The 19728-nt window shown below is 45.7% G+C and overlaps 1 protein-coding gene across 1 annotated transcript; it reads right to left on the bottom strand.

The window, feature by feature from the left end:
* Window positions 1-5667: 5667 nt before the first annotated feature.
* On the bottom strand, window positions 5668-15642 carry RNF135 (ring finger protein 135). Its single transcript, XM_046677423.1, has 5 exons — window positions 15070-15642; window positions 11129-11272; window positions 8457-8619; window positions 7723-7812; window positions 5668-6733 (listed from the first exon to the last, which is right to left on the bottom strand). The coding sequence occupies exons 1-5, from the start codon at window positions 15424-15426 to the stop codon at window positions 6204-6206; spliced, it is 1284 nt and encodes a 427-aa protein (XP_046533379.1). The 5' UTR covers window positions 15427-15642; the 3' UTR covers window positions 5668-6203.
* Between the last annotated feature and the right edge of the window lie 4086 nt (window positions 15643-19728).

The raw sequence follows: 19728 nt of genomic DNA, 5'->3' as shown, positions 1-19728 counted from the left end.
ATAGAGGAATAGCTAAATTATGACAAGATTATCGGAACTTTTGCAGTCATTAAAACTGTTGACTATTAAAGATATGGAAAAGTATCTACAAAATAACTGAAAAAACAGAAATATAAAATCATATATACAGTTATAACTGTACAAAAACTAGTATGGTCTATTTACTTATGCAACTTTTACCCACTATACTTTTGCAATATTGAATTTTTATAAGCATGCACATGGGTTAATTGGATAATTAAAAACTAATGCACATACACAAATATTAGATAAAGAATACAAAGAAAAGAAAAAAATGCGTTAAAGATTATAAATTAGGGGCTGACCCAGTGGTGTAATGCTTAAGTTTGCATGCTCTGCTTGGGTGGCCCAGGGTTTAATGGTTCAGATCCTGGGCATAGACCTACACACTACTCCTCAAGCCATGCTGTGGCAGCATCCCACACAGAAGAACTAGAAGGACCTACAACTAGGATATACAACTGTGTACTGGGGCTTTGGGGGGAAAAAAGAAGATTGGCAACAGATGTTAGCTCAGGGCCAATCCTTAAAAAAAAAACCTATACCACCTTCATAGGTAACTCTGCCAAGATGACTTTAAAAAAAAAAAGAGATTAGGGGGCCGGCCTTGTGGCCGAGTGGTTGAGTTTGCGCTCTCTGCTTCGGTGGCCCAGGGTTTCACCAGTTCGGATCCTGGGCGTGGACATGGCACCGCTCATCAGGCCACACTGAGGCGGCGTCCCACGTACCACAAGCAGAGGCACTCACAACTAGAATCTACAACTATGTACTGGGGCGCTTTGGGGAGAAGAATTAAAAAAAAAAAAAAAAAGATTGGCAACAGTTGTTAGCTCAGGTGCCAATATTTAAAAAAACAAAAGAAGAAGATGGTGGACTCATGTCCCAAAGACCATCTTAAAGAAGCACAAAGTTTAAGTAGTTATATAGGGCTAGTGGGCTATGAAAGAGGGGCTCAGGAATGTTGACAATCTGGCATCGGTGACTGGAGACATCATACCAGATCTTTCAGTTGTCATCGATGATGGATGCCAGCAGAGATGTTATTCTCTGAGGAGGTCATCATATTCCTAAGACTCTCAAAAGAATAAAGTACCATCTATCACTACAGAGAGGTACATGCATCAGCCAGGATTATAAAATCTACAGAGTATGCATGTTTCCTGGAGGGTAGCTATTTATCACCTAGGCTACGTGCAAAGTTGGTTAGAGGTTATTCTAAGTTACAATATGGCTTCCCTCATGTCAACCTTGTCCTAGGTGGATATCAAGAGCAGAGGTAGGAAGTGAAACTTTCTGCTGTAGGCACCGGGGAGCACGGGGGCATTTTAAGCAGAGGAGCGACGCGATCTAATTTGTGTTTTGGAATGCTCACATTAGCAAAATGAGAATAGATGAGAAGGGGGTTCTGACTAGAGATAGAGGGGCTTGAATTAAATAATCCGGGACAGAAGTGATGAGAGTATGCCCCAGAGTACAGATACAAAGGGAAGAGGAGGGGCCGGAGCTGAGATGATTTGAGAAGGCAGAATCCAGTGTCAGAACTTGGTGACTAATTGGACAGAAGGAGGTAAGAGAAAAGATCTAAGGCAACTCCCAGACATTGTGTCCTGGAGATTGTCACTGATCAGAGTCATAGGTTTCCTCCCCTAGGACGTATTTATTTGGAAAAATAAAGGTGAAACAATTTCACCCAGCAGGGAAGGGAGACACAGTCTTCCCTACGGCAGCAGACCTCTTAGCATCATGCTTCCCAAAGTGACGGAACAAGAGAAATTATAGATGGCGCAGGGACACTGGAAACACTGACTCTCGTGGCCAGAAAGTTTTTCCCTTTTTTATTATCTTTCTATCCAGATTAAGTCAAACTAAAAACCTCCGAAACCTATAACACTTGGCAATCTCCTTTTGAGAGAGAGAGAGACAGCACACATGGACGAGCGAGCTCCGGAGCAAGCCTCAGATTCAGAGCCTTAGACAGACGACAGCACCAAGCTACTCGCATTGTTTCGTTGTCCTTGAAACATATAGTTAGGGTTACCTCTCTATTTAAGACACGTGATTCTGATTTCCATTTACATAAATTTTTAGAAGTTTCCCTTTGAAATAAATGTACCTGAGGGGGGAAGAGGGAGTTGGTTTAGGAAAAAATACTAAGTAAAAAATGGTATGGGAGATATGCAGATGTAACGAGAATCGTGGCACATGAAAAGCTGAAGTTTGAGAAACCCTGTCCTAAAAGAAACCTATGGCTGGTTAGGAAGGGAAATCCCAAATCAAAACCAATCTTCAGCATAACCTATGTATAATCAAAGAAGAAGACTAAATCCTCTGGAAGGACAGAAAAACCATGTAGTGATGAGGGTTTTGAGCAATGACAAATGAGGATGAATTTGGCGCTTGGGGCTGAGGGCTCGGGCAGGAGTCAGGGATGATGGAGCCGAGCATATACCAAGGAAGATTCTCCCTTTTCTGTCAAAAGCCCCAAGTGCCCCTGGGGAAGGAACTTCCCCTTCGACCAGAGCAAGAGGGCCTGAGAAGTCTCCTCAGAGAGCAGCATTGTTTCATTTTGTGGTTTGTTTCTACAGTCAGCTGGGAAGTAGTCTTCAAATTAAACTTTTCCAGAAAAAATGTGCTTGAGGGAGGAGAAGGAAGGGACTGATAGACGTAAATGCATTAGAGGTTGCCGTGAGCCTAAGAAGGTGGTGACTTCCTGCTTAGTAGGTGGTTATTCTAGGATCCCAAAGTCCTAGACCCCAATAATGGGCCCACAATGCCTTCCAGTAGCTGCCTCACCAGCGGGCGAGTGTGTGAGATGGAGGAGAAGAGCGAGGGAGAGAGATACAGAGTTAGCCTTCCTCACTGACAACGCTACTCCCTTCTCCCTGACTCCCAGAAAAAAAGCACTTAACAGAGACAAGGCCTACAAGAAAACACAAGTTTTTGAGAGAAACATCTCCAGCTAGGATGAGAAGCTGCCCAAGGAGTCCCTGGTGCTCTTCCCATGAGCCTTTGCTCCCCAGGGGAAGACTTTCCGGCTCGATCGGTGGGTGGATGATTTCCTTCTCCATACAGTGCAGACCCGAGAGAGACGTCCTTCATCCACTGGCATTTCAGCTTCAATTCTTCTCCTCTGGAGGATTTTGTTTAGTTCAAGGGAAGCGTGCCATTTGCCACAGTGGACTGAAAGGGATATGCTGACAGAAAACTCGAGACAAAAGCAAAGAAGCCAAAAGTGATAACCTTCATTGTTTACCTTCCTGATTCTTGTGCTTTGGCTCCAGTTTGGGGGAATCTTGTGACCAGCTGATAAACTCCACGCTCACAGAGGCCCCATTATCCAAACCACCTGAAAGGATGGTATTTAACCAAAGGACCTTAAGAGGCTAAAACTCTGGCCTCTAAACTCGGGGCACTTTTAAAAGGCAAAGATCAAGATAAAAGCTTAGGTGAGAAGATAGGAGCTTCAAGTTGCAGAAGGTGAGAACAGAGAGACTTTTAATGGTCATCTGGCACAAAGAGAGGAGGACTGTCCTTGCTTAGACAACCCAAGGCCACTATACTCACCGAGGATCGCCAACACCACCAACCAGAAAAAGAGCACAACATGGCTTTACGGCTAGCTGTGTCCGATCAAGGTGGAAGGCCAGGTCCTAGTCTCAGGACAGTCCTTATCAGAGGGTATTAAGGTTAGAGACCGAGCGTGAAGACTGGGCCTGCTCCCAGCTCTGCCACCCCAGCTGACTGACCCTGGACAAACTGCTAACCCTGTCCAGGCCTCCACTTCTTTGTGTGTTAATACCCATCACACAGGGTGGTCGTGAGGCTCAGAGAGCAAATTAGTGGATCGTGCAGAATTCTGCTTGCCTCTGTTTTCAAGGCTATGTATGGAAATTAGGTATGAATCTCAAGAGGTTAGAGGCCAAGGTGCACATTAAAATATTGTTCTGTCATTGTTGCTGGGGTTTTAAACACCCTGGCATTTTTCCAGTTTCCTCACGTGTTACTTTATTTAATTCTTTCAGCAACCCTTTGAGGAAGGCAAGGAGGGGCAAAGCATAATTATTTCCCTTTTACAGGGAAAAGAGAGGCAGAGAGGTTAAATGCACTAGCAAAGGTTGCCTGGTGGTGTGTGTGGCAAGGCTTTCTGCTTGATCCAGTTCAACAGAGTTGAACTTTCACATCTTCAAAATAGGTGTAACCCAGCCTGGGGTCCTACAGATGAATTGCAAGGAAAAGAAGAGGAGGGAGAGGCATGTCGATCAGGAAACTTAAAAAACATATCAACTGCTAACAGTATGAGGGTTCTTTCTGGGAATGATAAAAACTTTCTAAAATTAGATTATAATATACTGTAAATATACTTAAAAATTTATTTGTATACTTGAAATAGGTAAATTTTATACTATGTAAATTATATCTCAACAAAGCTGTTAAGAAAAAGGCATACTAGGGTTTTGTTGTTTTTGGTGAGAAAGATCGTCCCTGAGCTAACATCTGTGTCAATCTTCCTCTATTTTGTATGTGGGACGCTGCTACAGCATGGCTGGATGAGCAGTGTGTAGGTCCACACCCAGGATCTGAACCTGCAAACCCTGAGCCACTGAAGCGCAGTGCACGAACTTAACCACTATGCCACAGGGTCGGCCCCAAGAAAAAGACATACCAGGGTTTTTTTAATGGGCAAGACAAAACTCTTGTGCCTAGGGGTGCATATTTGGGTGCTAAAACTCTAAAGAAATTCGAGGAAGTGATTACTATAAAAGTCAGGAATCCTTTCAGGTGGAGGGAGGGTTTTGTGATCGGGATGGGGCATGTGAAAGAGCTTCTGGGGCGGGTAGCAAAGTTTTACTTCTTGACCTGAAGGATAGTTACAAGGGTGTTTACCTTATAATAATTCCTTACACTCCATATGTGTTTTGTGTAGTTTTCGGTATCTGTTCTGCTATATAATAAATGGTTTTTTAAAATAGGGGAAATCAAGTATGAAATGATGCCCCGTGCCGACCAGACTGTAAGGTGACCCCCATGAGCCCCCACCACCTGGTATTCCTGCCCTTGAGTCATCCCCACCCCCGGAGTGTGAGCAGGACCTGGGACTTCCTGCTAACCAATAGAATAAGGCAAAAGTGAGGGGATGTATGTGATGATATGCTTTTGCAATTACATTATATAAGATTTAATGTCCATCTAGCTAGGAGACTTTCTCTCCCTTGTTGGCTTTGAGGAAGTAAGCAGCTATGTTGCAGAGGCCCATGGGGTAAGGAACTGAGGGTGGCCCCCAGGTGATAGCCAGCAAGAAACTGAGGCCCTCAGTCTGACATTCATTCACGAGGAAGTGAATGCTGCCAACAAGCATGTGAGTTTGGAAGCAGATCCTTCCCCAGTCGAGCCTCAGGTGACACCAGGGCCCCAGCTCACACTTTGATTGCAGCTTGTGAGACTCTGAAGCAGAAGCCTCAGCTAAGCTGTGCCCTGACTCCCGGCCCACAGAAACTGTGCAATAACAAATGTGCTGTTTGAAACCACTAAGTTTGCAGTAATATCACACAGTGATTGATAACATGCCCCTTGTGTTTGGGGGTCCCTAAAACCACTCTTCGGTTCAGTGATTCAGTCACCAGAAGGACTCAGAACTCAACAAAGCTGTTGTATTTATGGTTACAGTTTATTACAGTGAAAGGATACAGAGTAATATCAACAATAGAAAAAGGCACATGGGGCAGGGGCCAGGATGCACCAGTTAGCCTCTCCCAGTGGAGTCATGGGAACAATGCTTAGTTCTCCCTGCAACGATGTGTGACCACTCACATGGTGCCAGCGAGGGCAGCTCACCCAAGCCTTGGTGCCCAGGGCTTTTACTGGGAGTCCAGCATGTAGGCAGGCTCACTGCCCACAGGGCTGACCTTAGTCTCCAGCCCCTCTAGAGGTCAAGCTGATACCGTGTGGCCCAAGGCCGCCTAGTAAACAAAGACCTTATCGGGCAGGATATTCCAAGGGCTTCAAAGTTATCTCCCAGGAGCCAGTCAAGGGCCTGTCTTTTCTTTGGAATGTGCAGAGTTTGAACATCCCAAGTCTGCTGAGTTAACCCTTTATTAACTTCCGAAGTGGGATTCTTAAGTCAAGTCTCTGCTTGAAGGCAAAGAGACCAGGGAAACACCGTGTTTTAACATTCAAGGAACCTTTTATACCTTTACTTGCCTTATAGTCAGAGAGTTTCCGGGATGTAAGCCATACAGCCAGAAGGCAGGGTGCAGAGGAGAGGAGGCAGAGATCGAGCACTCATACAGAAGTTGCTCCTGAGTAGCCACTGAATAAAAGGCAAGCTTCCCCTCCTCAAGGTCCAGCCAGATGCCCACCACCTTAGGTCTGTCTGAGCCGAGGACAGTTTCCTTGACCATGTGCCACACAGAGAGCTGGCTAGTCCCCTTCCACTCGACACACCAGGAGTCCTTGGTCCTTCCCAGGATATGGTCACGGCTCATGCCCCAGGAAGCCACCCCAACTGCCCAGTGGCTGCACTGCTGAGTGTCCACTTCCCAGTACTGATGCCCAGAAGAGAAGGCTTGGGAACATAAAACTTGGCAGGTCGCAAACCTCTCATGACTCCAGGGATAGGACTGTGAGTCATGAGATACAGTCACCGTCCGGCAATCCTGGGACACCCCCAGGCTACAGGAGAGGCTCCTGAGGTCAAAGGTTGGACTGATGGCCCCTGGGGAGAAAAGAAGAACATGACCCTCCAGCTCTGATGGTCCATGTTAAAAGGTCCTCAGAGAGCAGAAAGCACCTTTGTATTTTTGGGTGTGATAAAGTTTTACTGGTACTGCCAATGAGATTGGTACATCAACTTGCAGTTTTCTGTACCTGTTCCTGATCTTCTATTAACAATATCCCTTTCCCACCTTAATTTCTATTTACTCATTAGCCCTCTTTCAGGAAGCCCTCTCTGCATCCCACCCAGCAAAAAGTCACCTCTTCCTTTTCTCAACACCCCTAGTGCTTGACCTGTTCTCTAATGATACTCACCATCTTCTACATGTAGTACAGTGATTTATGACCACGGTTGTTTATATCACTCCAGTTATCCATAGGCTTCTGTTTGAGGACCATGTCTTATTCATTTTGTGTATTTCATATGTTTCCTATTAAGTGAGTAAATACTTGCTAACACTCATAGCATTACTACTCTAGGCACACACTGACACACACTCATTCATTTAACCCTCATGACAGTCCCACGAAGGAAGAAGTACTATTGTTATCTCCAACTGACAGATGAGGGAACTGAGGCTCTAAGAGGTTACATGACTTGTCCAAGACCACACAGCTAGTGAGTACAGGAGCTCGGAGTCAGACCCAAGCAGGCTGGCTCCAGGATGCATGCTCTCAAGGACTACTCCAGACTGAGACAATGATAGTATCTAAATGGGCTGGGGAACAGGCAGTTGGCTGTGCGTGGAGGCCCCAGCACAGATGCCCCAACATTGCCTGGACTCTGAGTGCTCTGGGTCTGGCTGAGCCTGGAATTTGGGAGTCTTCAATCCCCTTTGGTTTTGTCATCAGCTCCCCATGTGGAGGGACCTCGTCTGGGGGTAGTGAGCTAAGGAGTAGGCCTGGCGGCAGGGAGAAGAACACAGGATGCTCTCGGAGCTCCTCCCTGCAGCAGGCCAAACCCAAGTTTTAAGCAGACCACGTACTTACACTGAGCAAACCTGGAGGCCCTCTTGGGCGTAGGGCGGCTCTGGTCAGGCAGTGGGCATGAAGAGGAAGATGGAGCTTCCAGGACTTCCACTAAGGAACCAGAAAAATTGGGAGGAGGAGAGAGTCCCATCAAAAAAAGGCAAATAGCAGGTATCCAAACATCATGATCAGAGCTCCCGACTTGTCTTCCTCATAGCAGCACATTTTTTAGCGTCAGGACTTGACCAGACAGTCCATCCAGCTCAGGTCAGTCCAGACTCATGTTCTCACTGAGGACTTTTCTACTGTCCCCTCACTAAGCTCTAAGCTCCTTGCTGGCAGAGACCTTGTTCATCTCCATGTTCTAAGGCTCTAGTCCAGTGCCAGGTACACAGGAAGTGTTTGATGCACATTTATTGAATAAATTAACTAATACAGTTCTAATTGGTTTCCTCCTCAGGTAGCTAACACAGATGAGTGGTAAGTTAGCAACATCGGTCTAGGTACTGGAGTTACAGGCCTTAGAAAATAAGTTTCCTTCTATTAAGGGCCTGTGATACATCACTCCTCCAGTCACGTCCGAAAACGTATCCAGCCCCAAAACACCTCAGCCCACTCCTTCCATATTTACAACACCACAGTGGTAACGCAGCTGGGCTCTGGGGTCCTGTCTCCCAAAACAAAGCCACGAAACACTTTGTCATTTTCCCCCAACTTCCATATTTAATCTCCTCCACCAAATAAAATCAACTCACCCCGTGTTTGTGAGTCAAGGGCCTCTTTCCACGTGAAGTTTTCTCGTAATTTTCCCAGGATTTCTTCTAGGTCATGCAGAATGTCGCTCACTTTTCTCTCAGGTGTGTTGGAAGTTACCACCTTTGGAGAAGCCAAGGAAAGGTCCATCCCACCAGAAAAAGCCTATTGACAAATCATAAAAAAATAAACAAACAAAAGTCTCCTAAGGAGTGTATTAGATAGTATGTTCCAGTTCTGCCGTCTATCTGTAGTTTTCTACTTACCTCCTGACAAGTTTTTAAAAACATAATAAGGCCCTCAAAATATAGGCCTTGAAAACAATCTACAATAATACACGGGACAGCAAAAATATTAAAGAGTGGTTATTTCTGGCTGATGGGATTATGAGTGATGTTCATTTGTTTTTTTTTAGTGCTATGTATTTTCTAGTATTTTGTACAATAAATATGGATTTCTAGATAATACCAAAAAAACGTTTAAAATTTTTAGGCCCATCTTATAGGGGCTTTATAAAATAAATAATACAGATAGTCACTGAGATAAGCCGCAGAGGCCAGAATTATCTTCCCTGAACTGCTATCATTATATCACGTCTCTTCTCAAGAGCCAGCGTAAACATGTTGCCTGCATCTGAGGCCTCCAACACATGCTCCCTGATTTTCTTTAACCTCAGGCCCTATTATTCCCCAACACAACCTCTCCTCTGCTCACCACATTCCCACCTTCAGCACCTGACTTTCCTTCCCTACTTTGCACAGTCCATTCCCCATTCTTTTCACCAATCCTAATGGTAGTAGGCACCACTTATTGAGTACTTTCTACTGCTCACCTCTACTTTGCATGCCAAGCTCCCGAAGTAGCTTTATTGTCCCCATTTTACAAAAGAGGTGAAAGTTCAGGGAGGTTAACTCAATTGCCATAGTTAATTTTATCATCCTACATTTTCACATCGCTCAAGCACTTTTTTATGTAAGATCTCTTCTAATCCCACATCAAACCAGTGAGGCAGCAGGCCACATAACAGGATTCCTATTTTACAGATAGAAACCTGAGACTCAGAAAGATGAAAGGACCCGCCCAAGGTCATAATACTAGTGAGTCGCAACAGCAGTACTGAAAGTCAGACTCTCAGACTTTCCATCCCAACTCATTGCATCCCTGAGGATGCACTTATTCACTCATTCAGTGGGTACTTCTTGGGCATTTACTACGTGTCAAGCACTGTGCTAGGCCTGGGGATCAAGGGTAAACAAAAGAACAAAAGCCATCAAGGTCTCTAGCCTCATGAAGCTTAGAGTCCAGTGTAAGAGCAGAGGGAGGAAAGACATTAATAAATTATGGCATCATTATCAAGTTGCAACTGTGACAACAGCTACAAATGCAAGGTACATGAAATCACAAGAGCCTCTAAAGGGGGATTTGACTTGTTCAAGGAAATCAGTGAAGATTTCCCCGAGGAAGTGATGCTCTAGCTGGGGTATGAAGGATGAGCAGGCGTCACCTAGGTGACAGGGGGAAGGAGGAACATCCCATGGAGTGCACCCTGTGGTGGGAAGAAGCATGACCCCCTGAGGGGTGGAGGGGGCCAGTGTGGCTGGAGCTTGAAGAGCCAGGGGGAGCTGGGTGAAGTGAGCCAGGGGAGGCAGACAGGGATGGGATCCTACGGGGCCCTGTGGGTTCTGTGAGGATTTGGGTCTTAATCCTACCCACACAGACATCCTTGGAGTGTTTTCAGCAGAGGAGTTATGTGATCAGATTTGCATTTGGGAGCATCACTTGGATGACCACGAGGAAAGCAGACTAGAGGGAACAGAGTAGAGCAATTAGGAGGCTATTGTGGCAATCCCAGCAAGAAATGATCACAGACTTGGATTAGAGAAGTCTCAAAGGAGCTCAGAAATATTAAATTGATTCAAGAGGTGTTTAAGCTGGTGAGAGGAGAGATACATGATTCCCAGCTTTCTGGCTTGTGCACTTGGAAGGGTAACAGGGCCAGTCACTGCAATGGAGAACCCCAGAGGAGGAAGTGTTTAGGACATTTTAAGTGTGATGTGCCTTTGAGACACCACGAAGAAAAGATGAGAAGGAAGATACTGGACTAGAGCTCAGAGAAGGGTCCAGGCTGGAGCTAAGTTTGTGCAGAAAAGTGGGAATTAAAGCCATGGGTGTTGGGAAGACCACGTAGCGGAGAAGAGAAAGAGACCTACAACTCAGCTGTGAGGAATTCCAGCATTTCATTGCTGAGGAGTGAGCCTGAAAACAGACTGAGAAGGAGCAGCCAGAGAGAAACAGGGGAAGCTTGGAAGATTCCTGTCCCAGAAGTTACGGGAAAAGAAAGCTTCAAGAATGAAGGTTTGGTCAGCTGTGTCAAAAGCTGCTGAAAGGCCAAGGAAGATGAGGACTAGAATGTCTGCAGGATTTGCACAGAGGTCATTGGTGACCTTAGAGCTGGTTAGGTGGAGTGATAAGGAAGGAATCTAGCCCACTTGAAGTTCCCTACGTCACTTCAAGCATTCCAAACTTCCAATCATCCACGTTTGGTAGTAAAGAGGATGGTAAAAGGTTAAGAACTACTGCATCCTTCAATTGCAAACATATTCCTGTTGCTCCAATTGGAAGCTGTCCCTAGCCTGGCCCCCAACACATCCTTTCCTCTCCCAGCTGAGCCTACCGTGCCCAGGCTGCTCAGTTCATTGTCTCGTCCAGACTCTGGGAGGTGTCTCTGACTCTGAAGGTTCTTGACAATGTCTATAAGCTGTTCCACCAGATCTACCAGCTCCGGACCAACTTCTGTGATGCTCTTCTTTGCTGCCGCCTTTAAAAGAGCAAAGCAGAACAAAAGGCTGGACCCAGGAACAAGGTTTAAACGGAGGGAGCCATAAACACTGGATAAAGGAATCAGACAAGGAAATGACAAAAATGTCCAGAGCACGAGGAGATAGACTCCCCAGACCTTTTGCACGCCCATTTCCCCCTACCGATCGTCCAGTGGCCATAACAGGGAACCAGAATTCATCCATAGGAAGGGGGGTGAGGTGGGAGTGAAGCGTTAAGGGAATCCTAGGGGTCATTTTGAACAGGGGAAGTCAGAGAGGAAACAGGGTGAGAGCCTGGAGACCTGGCGTGGTAGGTGGTGGATGATAAGGTGAGGGGTGCAGTAGAAGGCATTTGGCTCAGGTTTAAGCTCCACTCGCACCTCTGATTCATCCTGTGTCCTCACCACTCCTTTCAAAAATGAAAGCGACCATCGCCCCTTCTCCTCTTCAACAGTGACAAGAATCAAACTGTTCACTGCGAAAGGATCTTGGAGACTTTAAAATGACATATAGATGTAAGCTCTTTTTGTACATCCTTCCCATTTAAAGAACTATTTAGATGACAGCACTAAACAATTCCACTTCAAGAGCTTAATCTGCTCAGCTGCCTGGTTGGGAGTGGGAGCAAGTTTTGCAGCCAACATATTCTAGCAATTACCTCAAGACCTGGTGACACTCCTCAGAGGCAGGCTGGGCCCAGGCCTCAAATGGAGAACACTGCACTACCCCCAAAAGGGGTCCTATGTGGAGCCACAGAAATACAAGATGTTCTTTATCCGAGTCTAAATAAACCAGAGTTTGTATAACTTTGTATTGACATTTTTCATTTTTTAAATTATGCTGGAACTTCAAAAACTGGAATGGACCCAGGACCTTCTACATCTTTAATAAGCCCTGATGTCCCTCAAAATAGCATGTGTTTTGGAAGCCATAATCAGGCTATTGTAGAGAGCGAGGTGGCTGACTACCAGTAACACTGTTTGCTCTTAAATGTCCAGGCTCCACTCCTGAATTTTCAGGCAGCTGGAACTCTGGAATGGAGCCCTTACCCAAGTACCCGAGCAAATGAAAAACTGTTAAAAATAAGCGCATTGCTTTTTCTACCCATAAAACAAATGCACACTTATTGTGGTGAATTTAAAAAATGCAGAGGGGCTGGCCCCGTGGCCGAGTGGTTAAGTTCACACGCTCCGCTGCAGGTGGCCCAGTGTTTCGTTGGTTCGAATCCTGGGCACGGACATGGCTCTGCTCATCAAACCACGCTGAGGCAGCGTCCCACATGCCACAACTAGAAGGATCCACAATGAAGAATATACAACTGTGTACCGGGGGGCTTTGGGGAGAAAGAGGAAAAAATAAAATCTTTAAAAAAAAAATGCAGAGAATGAGACAGAAGAAATGTCTTCAATCATCCACTATCCTACTATCCAAAGACAATCATTTTAATTTGAAAGCCTTTCAAAAGTATATTCAGTCACTACAGTATAAACTATGTTAACAAGTTTTGAGGACCTGAGACATAATGCTGTATTTATAATCAAAAAGAAGAGAACAGCTTTATCCATAATTACAAAGAAATAGAAGCAATCAATACGTCCATCAAAAGGTGAATGGATAAACTGTGGTACATCTGCAATGGAATATTACTCAGCAATAAAAAAGAAATGAGCTATCAAGCCAAAAACCTTAATTTTGTTTACTGAAAGAAGCCAGTCTGAAAATGCTAGATACTGTATGGTTCCAACTATATGACATTGTAGAAAAGGCAAAACTATAGAGATATTAGAAAGATGAGGGGGGGCTGGCCCAGAGGTGCAGCGGTTAAGTGCGCACGTCCTGCTTCTCGGTGGTCCACAGTTCACCCGTTCAGATCCCGGGTGTGGACATGGCACCGCTTGGCAAAAGCCATGCTGTGGTAGGCGTCCCACATATAAAGTAGAGGAAGACGGGCCTGGATGTTAGCTCAGGGCTAGTCTTCCTCAGCAAAAAGAGGAAGATTGGCAGCAGTTAGCTCAGGGCTAACCTTCCTCAAAAAAAAAAAAAAAAAAGAAAAAAAGATGAGTGGTTACCAGGGGTTGGAGGGGTATAAATAGGTGGAGCACAGGGGATTTTCAGGGCAGTGTAACTGTAGGATAGTGTAACTGTAGATACATGACCTCATGCATCTGTCAAAACCCATAGAACCATACAACACAAAGAGTGGACCCCAATGTAAACTATGGATTTCAGTTAGTAATCATGTATCAATATTGGTTAATCAACTATAACAAATGTACCACACTAATGCAAGATGTTAACAACAGGGGAAACTGTGAGGGGTATCTGGGGCCTTTCTGTACTATCTGCTCAATTTTCTCTAAACCTAGAACTACTCTAAAATATAAAGTCTATTAACTAACTGGAAAGAAGAAGAAGACATAACCTGGCTATACAACACGACCTCGACTCTGTTTAAAAAGACTGCAGGGAACAGCAGAAGGGTGCAGCGGGCAGCTCCAATCCTCCCCCCACCCCCAACCCCCAACCATCACAAAACAAACAGAGACTGACAGGACCAACTTCGTCAGAACTCCGGAAAACACTGAGTGAAAAAACAGCAACTTGGCCTAGGAAAGCTTTGTGGTGTTTTTACTTGCCCTTGCCCCACTCCCTCCCTGCCTCAGTAAGGTCTTGAAGATTCCCAGTGTGCGACCGGTTCCGGTTCCAGAAGGAGCAGAGCATCTTATTCACATTTGTTGTGTATGCCTGTTCTAACCCGGCTGGGCTGCCTGAAGGAATGACACAGGGTCCTCATCTTTTTCCACCTAGCTCGAAGCTCGGGCCAGAAAGGTGGTGGACATGCTGGGAAGTGCTGCAAGTGAATTAAACTTGCCTACCTCCAGGGCAAAAGATTGTGGTGGAAGCCAAGGCTGGGGACAATTGGAACCCTCCCACTTTGTTGATGGGAATATAAAATAGTGTAGCTGCCATGGAATACAGTTTGGCAGTTCCTCAATAAATTAAATAAAGAATTACCATATGACCCAGCATGTCCACTCCTAGGTATTTACAGAATAACAGAAAATAGGGACTCAGATACTTACCAATGTTCACCGCAACATTACCAAAAGGTGGAAACAATCCAAACGTCCATTAATGTAAGCATTAAAAAGAAAAATGTGGTACATACATACGAGGGAATACTATTTAGCCACAAAAATGAACGACGTTCGGATACATGCTACAACATGAATGAACCCTGCCAACATGGCAAGTGAAAGCAGCCAGACATAAAAGGACAAACATTGCATGATTCCACTTATATGAAATATCTAGGCAAATTCATAGAGACAGAAAATCGATTACAGGTTACCAGGGACAGGAGGGAAGAGAAATGAAAAGCTATTGCTTAATGGGTACAGTTTCTGTTTGTGGTGACGCAAAAGTTTTGGAAATAGTGGTGATGGGAGCACAACACTGTAATTATAACTAATGCTACTGAATTGTACACCTAAAATGGTTAAAATAGCGAATTTTGTCATATATTTTACCATAATAAAAAAATTTTCATAGAGACAGACTTCGGAAAGACTGGAAGGACGTGGAAATAAGCCAAGGTGTACAGCAGCGAGGTTGAAAGGATTTCAGCAGATGTGGATTTTTTTTTTTTCTGCTTCTTCATCCTTTTCTGAACTTTCCAAACAGCGGGTTCTACTTTGAGACGGAAAGAAGTCCTGGAAGAGTGGAAAGGACAGGGAAGGGAGGAAGGGCCCCGGGGGGATGGGGCGCAGGGCAGCGGCGGGTCCGGCGTCCCTACCGGCGGCGGCGCGGCGCGGCGCGGGGGCCCGGGCGCGGGGGTGGGGGCTGGGCTCGGGGTGCGGCCCGGGCCGGCCTCCAGCTCGCGCGCGGCCTCCCGGTACTTGTCGGCCAGGTCCTGCAGCAGCGTGTTCTTCCGCAGCTGCGGCTGCTGCGCGGCGCTCTCGCGGCAGGTGGGGCAGGACCAGTGGCGCCTCTCGCGCCCCTCGCCCAGCGCGCGCGTCAGGCAGTGGCGGCAGAAGCTGTGGCCGCAGGGCAGCGTGACGGGCCAGGTGAGCAGCTCGTGACAGATGACGCAGCCCAGGTCGTCCTCGGCCAGCCACACGGGGACGGCCGTGCCGGTGTCCCGAGCCGCCATGGTGAGCAGCCCGCCCCCCACCGGCTCTGGGGCGCGGAAGTCAGGGCCACGCCAGGAACCGCCCGCCCGCCAGGGCTACGTCTCCTCCGGCTCCTCCCTCGCTCTTCCTCTCCCCTCCTCCTTAGCTGCCTCTTCCTCTCCCTGCGTGGGTCCACCGTTTTCCTTTCTCCAGTCTTGCTGAAAGCCAATTGAGAGCATCCACCGCCCAGCCCGCGGCGCCCTGGGGACCGAGCTGACCCTCAGTCTGTCTCCTGCGCTGGGAAGTCACCTCGCCCCAAGCGCTAGGAACCCGCTGACGTCCCAAAGATGCTTTAGCTTAATGCCCCTCCCTCCCCTATTAAAATGCAACCCCGACAAATCTCGGGAGAAAAAAACAGAGAGGATTTCGATTCAAGAACTCTTGTGAGAATGCGCCCCCTAGGGATCATCCAGCCCCTCCAACAAGAAGTAAGGGGTTAAGAACTATCCGGTGCACGTAGCTGGAAGCGCTTCAAAGATACCGACGTTGGAGCTCCACTCCCAGAGATTCTGACTTCATTGTCTGGGGTGGAGCCCGGCAGGGGTGTTTTTAAAAACTTCCCCCCAGATGATTCTAACGCGCAGCCAAAGTCGAGTGACCCCTAGACGTTTAAAAGCGGTTTTACAATGCAGAGTTGTGCGCCTGTCTCCTTACTGCTCTCTGCTGGCTGAGAGCACAGTTACCTAATAGGCATCGGGACAAAAATACTAGAAAGACTGGCGTCTTGAGGTAGCACTGCTGGCCCTGGTTGGGCTTGTTTTCTTCTCCTCTCCTCTTAATCCACTCCTAAGCGCGTTACAACCAGAAAACGTAAGAGCTAGAAAAGCATCACATCCTCCCCAAAGACCCAAAGAGGCAAAGGAACTTCCAGGCTTGCATAGCAATAACTAAGTGGCAGAGACCAGAACCCATATCTCTCTGATCTGTTGAATTGAACTAACAATGTTTTATTTTACCCCGTCTTGCCTGGGCTCAAAGTAGGTACCGGATAATACAAATGTGTGGCTATTTCCAATACTGGAAATGACAGGTAGTAGTCATTAGTGCTGCTCATCCAAGGTTCCAGCTCTTTTTCTTATGAGGCACCTGGTACGATTGGCCCTTCTCTGATCGACTTGAAACACACAAAAGTAATACTTACTAACTTCCCACCAGCTTGAAAAGCTGGTAAGTCATTGTATCCGTTTCTGCCAGCTTCCCTGACTATGGAGATGAAGCCATCATCTGGTGGCCTGGGTCTCTGGGTGGCTGAGATGAGCAGCCCCCCTGCAGACCCACACTAGGACGTGTGGTAAAGGAGGAAAACAAATGAGCTATGTTAAGCTTACTGAGATTTAGTGGCTGTTTGTTGCTGCAGCATAACTTCACTTATCCTCACTGAGGTATTACCTGGATTTTGTTCCAGAGTCTCCTCATCTCAAGTAAACGCATAGCTTCTCTGCACCTCCCTTCTGAAAAATAGGCATGATACCAAACACGCATGCTCAAATATTCCATCTTAAAGAATAAAATCTCCTTTGATATAAGCGTCCTTCTGGCTGTCTCTCCTTCTCTTCCACTGCACACCCAAGTTTCTTGGAAGAATGGATTAACCAGTGCTCTTCAAACATTTTTTCTTGTACATCTCCTAAAAGTTTTATGCAAAAACATGCAGTATTTACAAGAAAGGGGGGAGGGATGGGCGTAGTCAGCCCTAGCTGTAAAAATATATGAGCGAGTTCTTCATTTACATCAGAAACTTTATCATTCTTTCCTGTTCTTGAACTTGTGTTTATTTCCATTCCACTCTCTCCACAGAACTGTATTCTAAGGTAATATATTTTATGCATGAAAGTCTTTTATCACTTTGTGATCCCCAGATTAGGATGTTAAGATTCAGTGCTCTCACTGCCACGACCCGGGTTCGTCCCTGGTCAGGGAACCACACGACTCATCTGTCAGTTGTCAGACGGTGGCGGCTGCGTGATGCTGAATGCTAAAGCTAAAGCTGGGCCAATACCAGCAGGGTCACCCATGTGGGACAGGTTTCAGCAGCTAAGACAGACTAGGAATAAGGAACTGGCCACCCACTTCCAAAAAAATTGGCCATGAAAACCCTACGAATAGCAGCAGCAGAGCGCTGGTAGGTACAGCGCCTGGCAGATGAGAAAATGGCGGGCAGGAGAAAATGAGAAAAAGGCCAGGCAGGGTTTCGTTGTGGGGTACACAGGGTTGCTAGGAGTTGGGACTGACTTGATGGCACTAAGACCAACAAAATCATTTTTATCACTTTGTAATAATTCCCTGCAACAAAAAAAATATATATATTAAATTTTCAGATCTTTTTTACTTCCTATGACAAAAAGGCTCTTGTTAATTGTTTTCTTCTGGACTGATTTATCGTTACAATTATTAACCATCAATCAAAACAAAACATTGTAAATTTATATAAATAATTGTTAAACAAAAAGTAGAAATTTTATTGGACTTACAGCTCTTAATGAGATGGATGGGCTGGTTTCTTTTAAAAATGCATTTATCTGTGGATGAACATTACTTTGCTTTGCTCCAGCTTTATTGAGACTTAATTGACATAAGACATTGTGTATGTTTAAGGTGTACGATGTGATGATGTGACACATGTGTATATTGCAAACTGATGACCACAGTGAGGTTAGTTAACGCCTCCATCACCTCACGTAACTACCATTTGTGTGTGTGTGGTAAGAACATTTGAGTCATACTCTTAGCAACTTTCAAGTATGCAATAAAGTCCTGCTATGCAGTAAAGTATTGTTCACTATAGTCCCCACATTGTACATTAAATCCCCAGAACTTGTTCATCTTATAACTGGAAGTTTGTAACCTTTGACCAACATGTCCACATTTCCCTCACTCCCCAGCTCCTGGCAACCCCCATTTTATTCTGTATTTCTGAGTTCAGCCTTTTTAGATTCCATGTGTAAGTGAGATCACACTCAAAAGTCTTTCTCTGTCTGACTTATTACACTTAGCGTAATACCCTCAAGGCCCATCTGTGTTGTCACAAAAGGCAAGATTTCTCCCTCTTATGGCTGAATAATATTCCGTTGTATACACACCACCTTTTCCTTATCCATTCATCTGCCGATGGACACTTAGGTTGTTTCCATGTCTTGGCTATTGTGAATAATGCTGCAATGAACATAGGGTGGAGATATCTCTTAGAGATAGTGATTTCATTTCCTTCAGATATGTACCCAGAAGTGGGATAGCTGGATCATATGGTAGTTCTATTTTTAGTTTTTTGAGGCACCTCAATACTGTTTTCCATAGTGGCTGTACCAATTTATATTCCCACCAACAGTGCACAAGGGTTCCCTTTTCTCTACATCCTCACCAACGCTTATCTCCTCGTTTTGATGATAGCCATTCTGACAGGTGCGAGGTGATATCTCATTGCAGTTTTGATATGGGTTTCCCTGATGACTAGTGATGTTGAGCATCTTTTCATGTTGATCATTTGTATGTCTTCTTTGGAAAGTGTCTATGCGGGTCTTCTGCCCTTTTAAAAATTGGATTATTTGGGGTTTTTTGCTATTAAGTGAGTGATGAACATTATTTAATAGTAGAATTAAACAAGGTTAAGCAATAAATTCTATTCCTTTTTTTTTTAAGATTGGCACCTGCGCTAACATCTGTTGCCAGTCTTTTTTTTTTCTTCTTCTTCTTCTTCTTCTCCACAAAGCATCCCTCCCCACCAACCCCCCCCCCACCCCCCCGCACCCGCCCCGTACATAGTGGTGTATTCTAGTTGTGAGTGCCTCTGGTTATACTATATAGGACGCTGCCTCAGCGTGACCTGATGAGTGGTGCCATGTCTGCGCCCAGGATCTGAACTGCTGAAACCCTGGACTGCCAAAGTGGAGTGCTCAAACTTAACCACTCGGCCATGGGGACAGTCCCCCTATTTTTTTGTTTTTATAAGTGTTAGTGCTAAGAAAGCTTGTTCACATAAATAGATGACAACGTCACACATTTTGTTGAACACTTTCTGAGACATATGCAAAAAAAATCACGAAGTGATCTGTCATCAGAGATTTTTCTTTTTTTTTACGGGGAGTTAGCCCTGAGCTAACATCTGCTGCCCATCCTCCTCTTTTCGCTGGGGAAGACTGGCCCTGAGCTAACAGCCATGCCCATCTTCCTCTACTTTATATGTGGGACGCCTGCCACAGCATGGCTTGCCAAGTGGTGCCATGTCCGCATCCGGGATCCGAACCGGCGAACCCTGGGCCATGGAAGTGGAATGTGTGCACTTAACC

The sequence above is a fragment of the Equus quagga genome, chromosome 11, assembly GCF_021613505.1.
Source record: "Equus quagga isolate Etosha38 chromosome 11, UCLA_HA_Equagga_1.0, whole genome shotgun sequence".
Lineage (NCBI taxonomy): Eukaryota > Metazoa > Chordata > Mammalia > Perissodactyla > Equidae > Equus > Equus quagga.
The sequence above is the reverse complement of the archived record's forward strand: the minus strand, read 5'-3'. Positions and strand labels throughout refer to the sequence as shown.

Bases quoted from the DNA above. Each gene is read 5' to 3' on its own strand.
- RNF135 (XM_046677423.1), bottom strand. From the start codon at position 15,426: ATGGCGGCTCGGGACACCGGCACGGCCGTCCCCGTGTGGCTGGCCGAG. The intron at 11,273-15,069 runs GTAGGGACGCCG...GCTCTTTTAAAG, and splicing joins GCCGCGCCGCGCCGCCGCCG to GCGGCAGCAAAGAAGAGCAT. The intron at 8,620-11,128 runs GTAGGCTCAGCT...ATTTGTCAATAG, and splicing joins AACTGAGCAGCCTGGGCACG to GCTTTTTCTGGTGGGATGGA.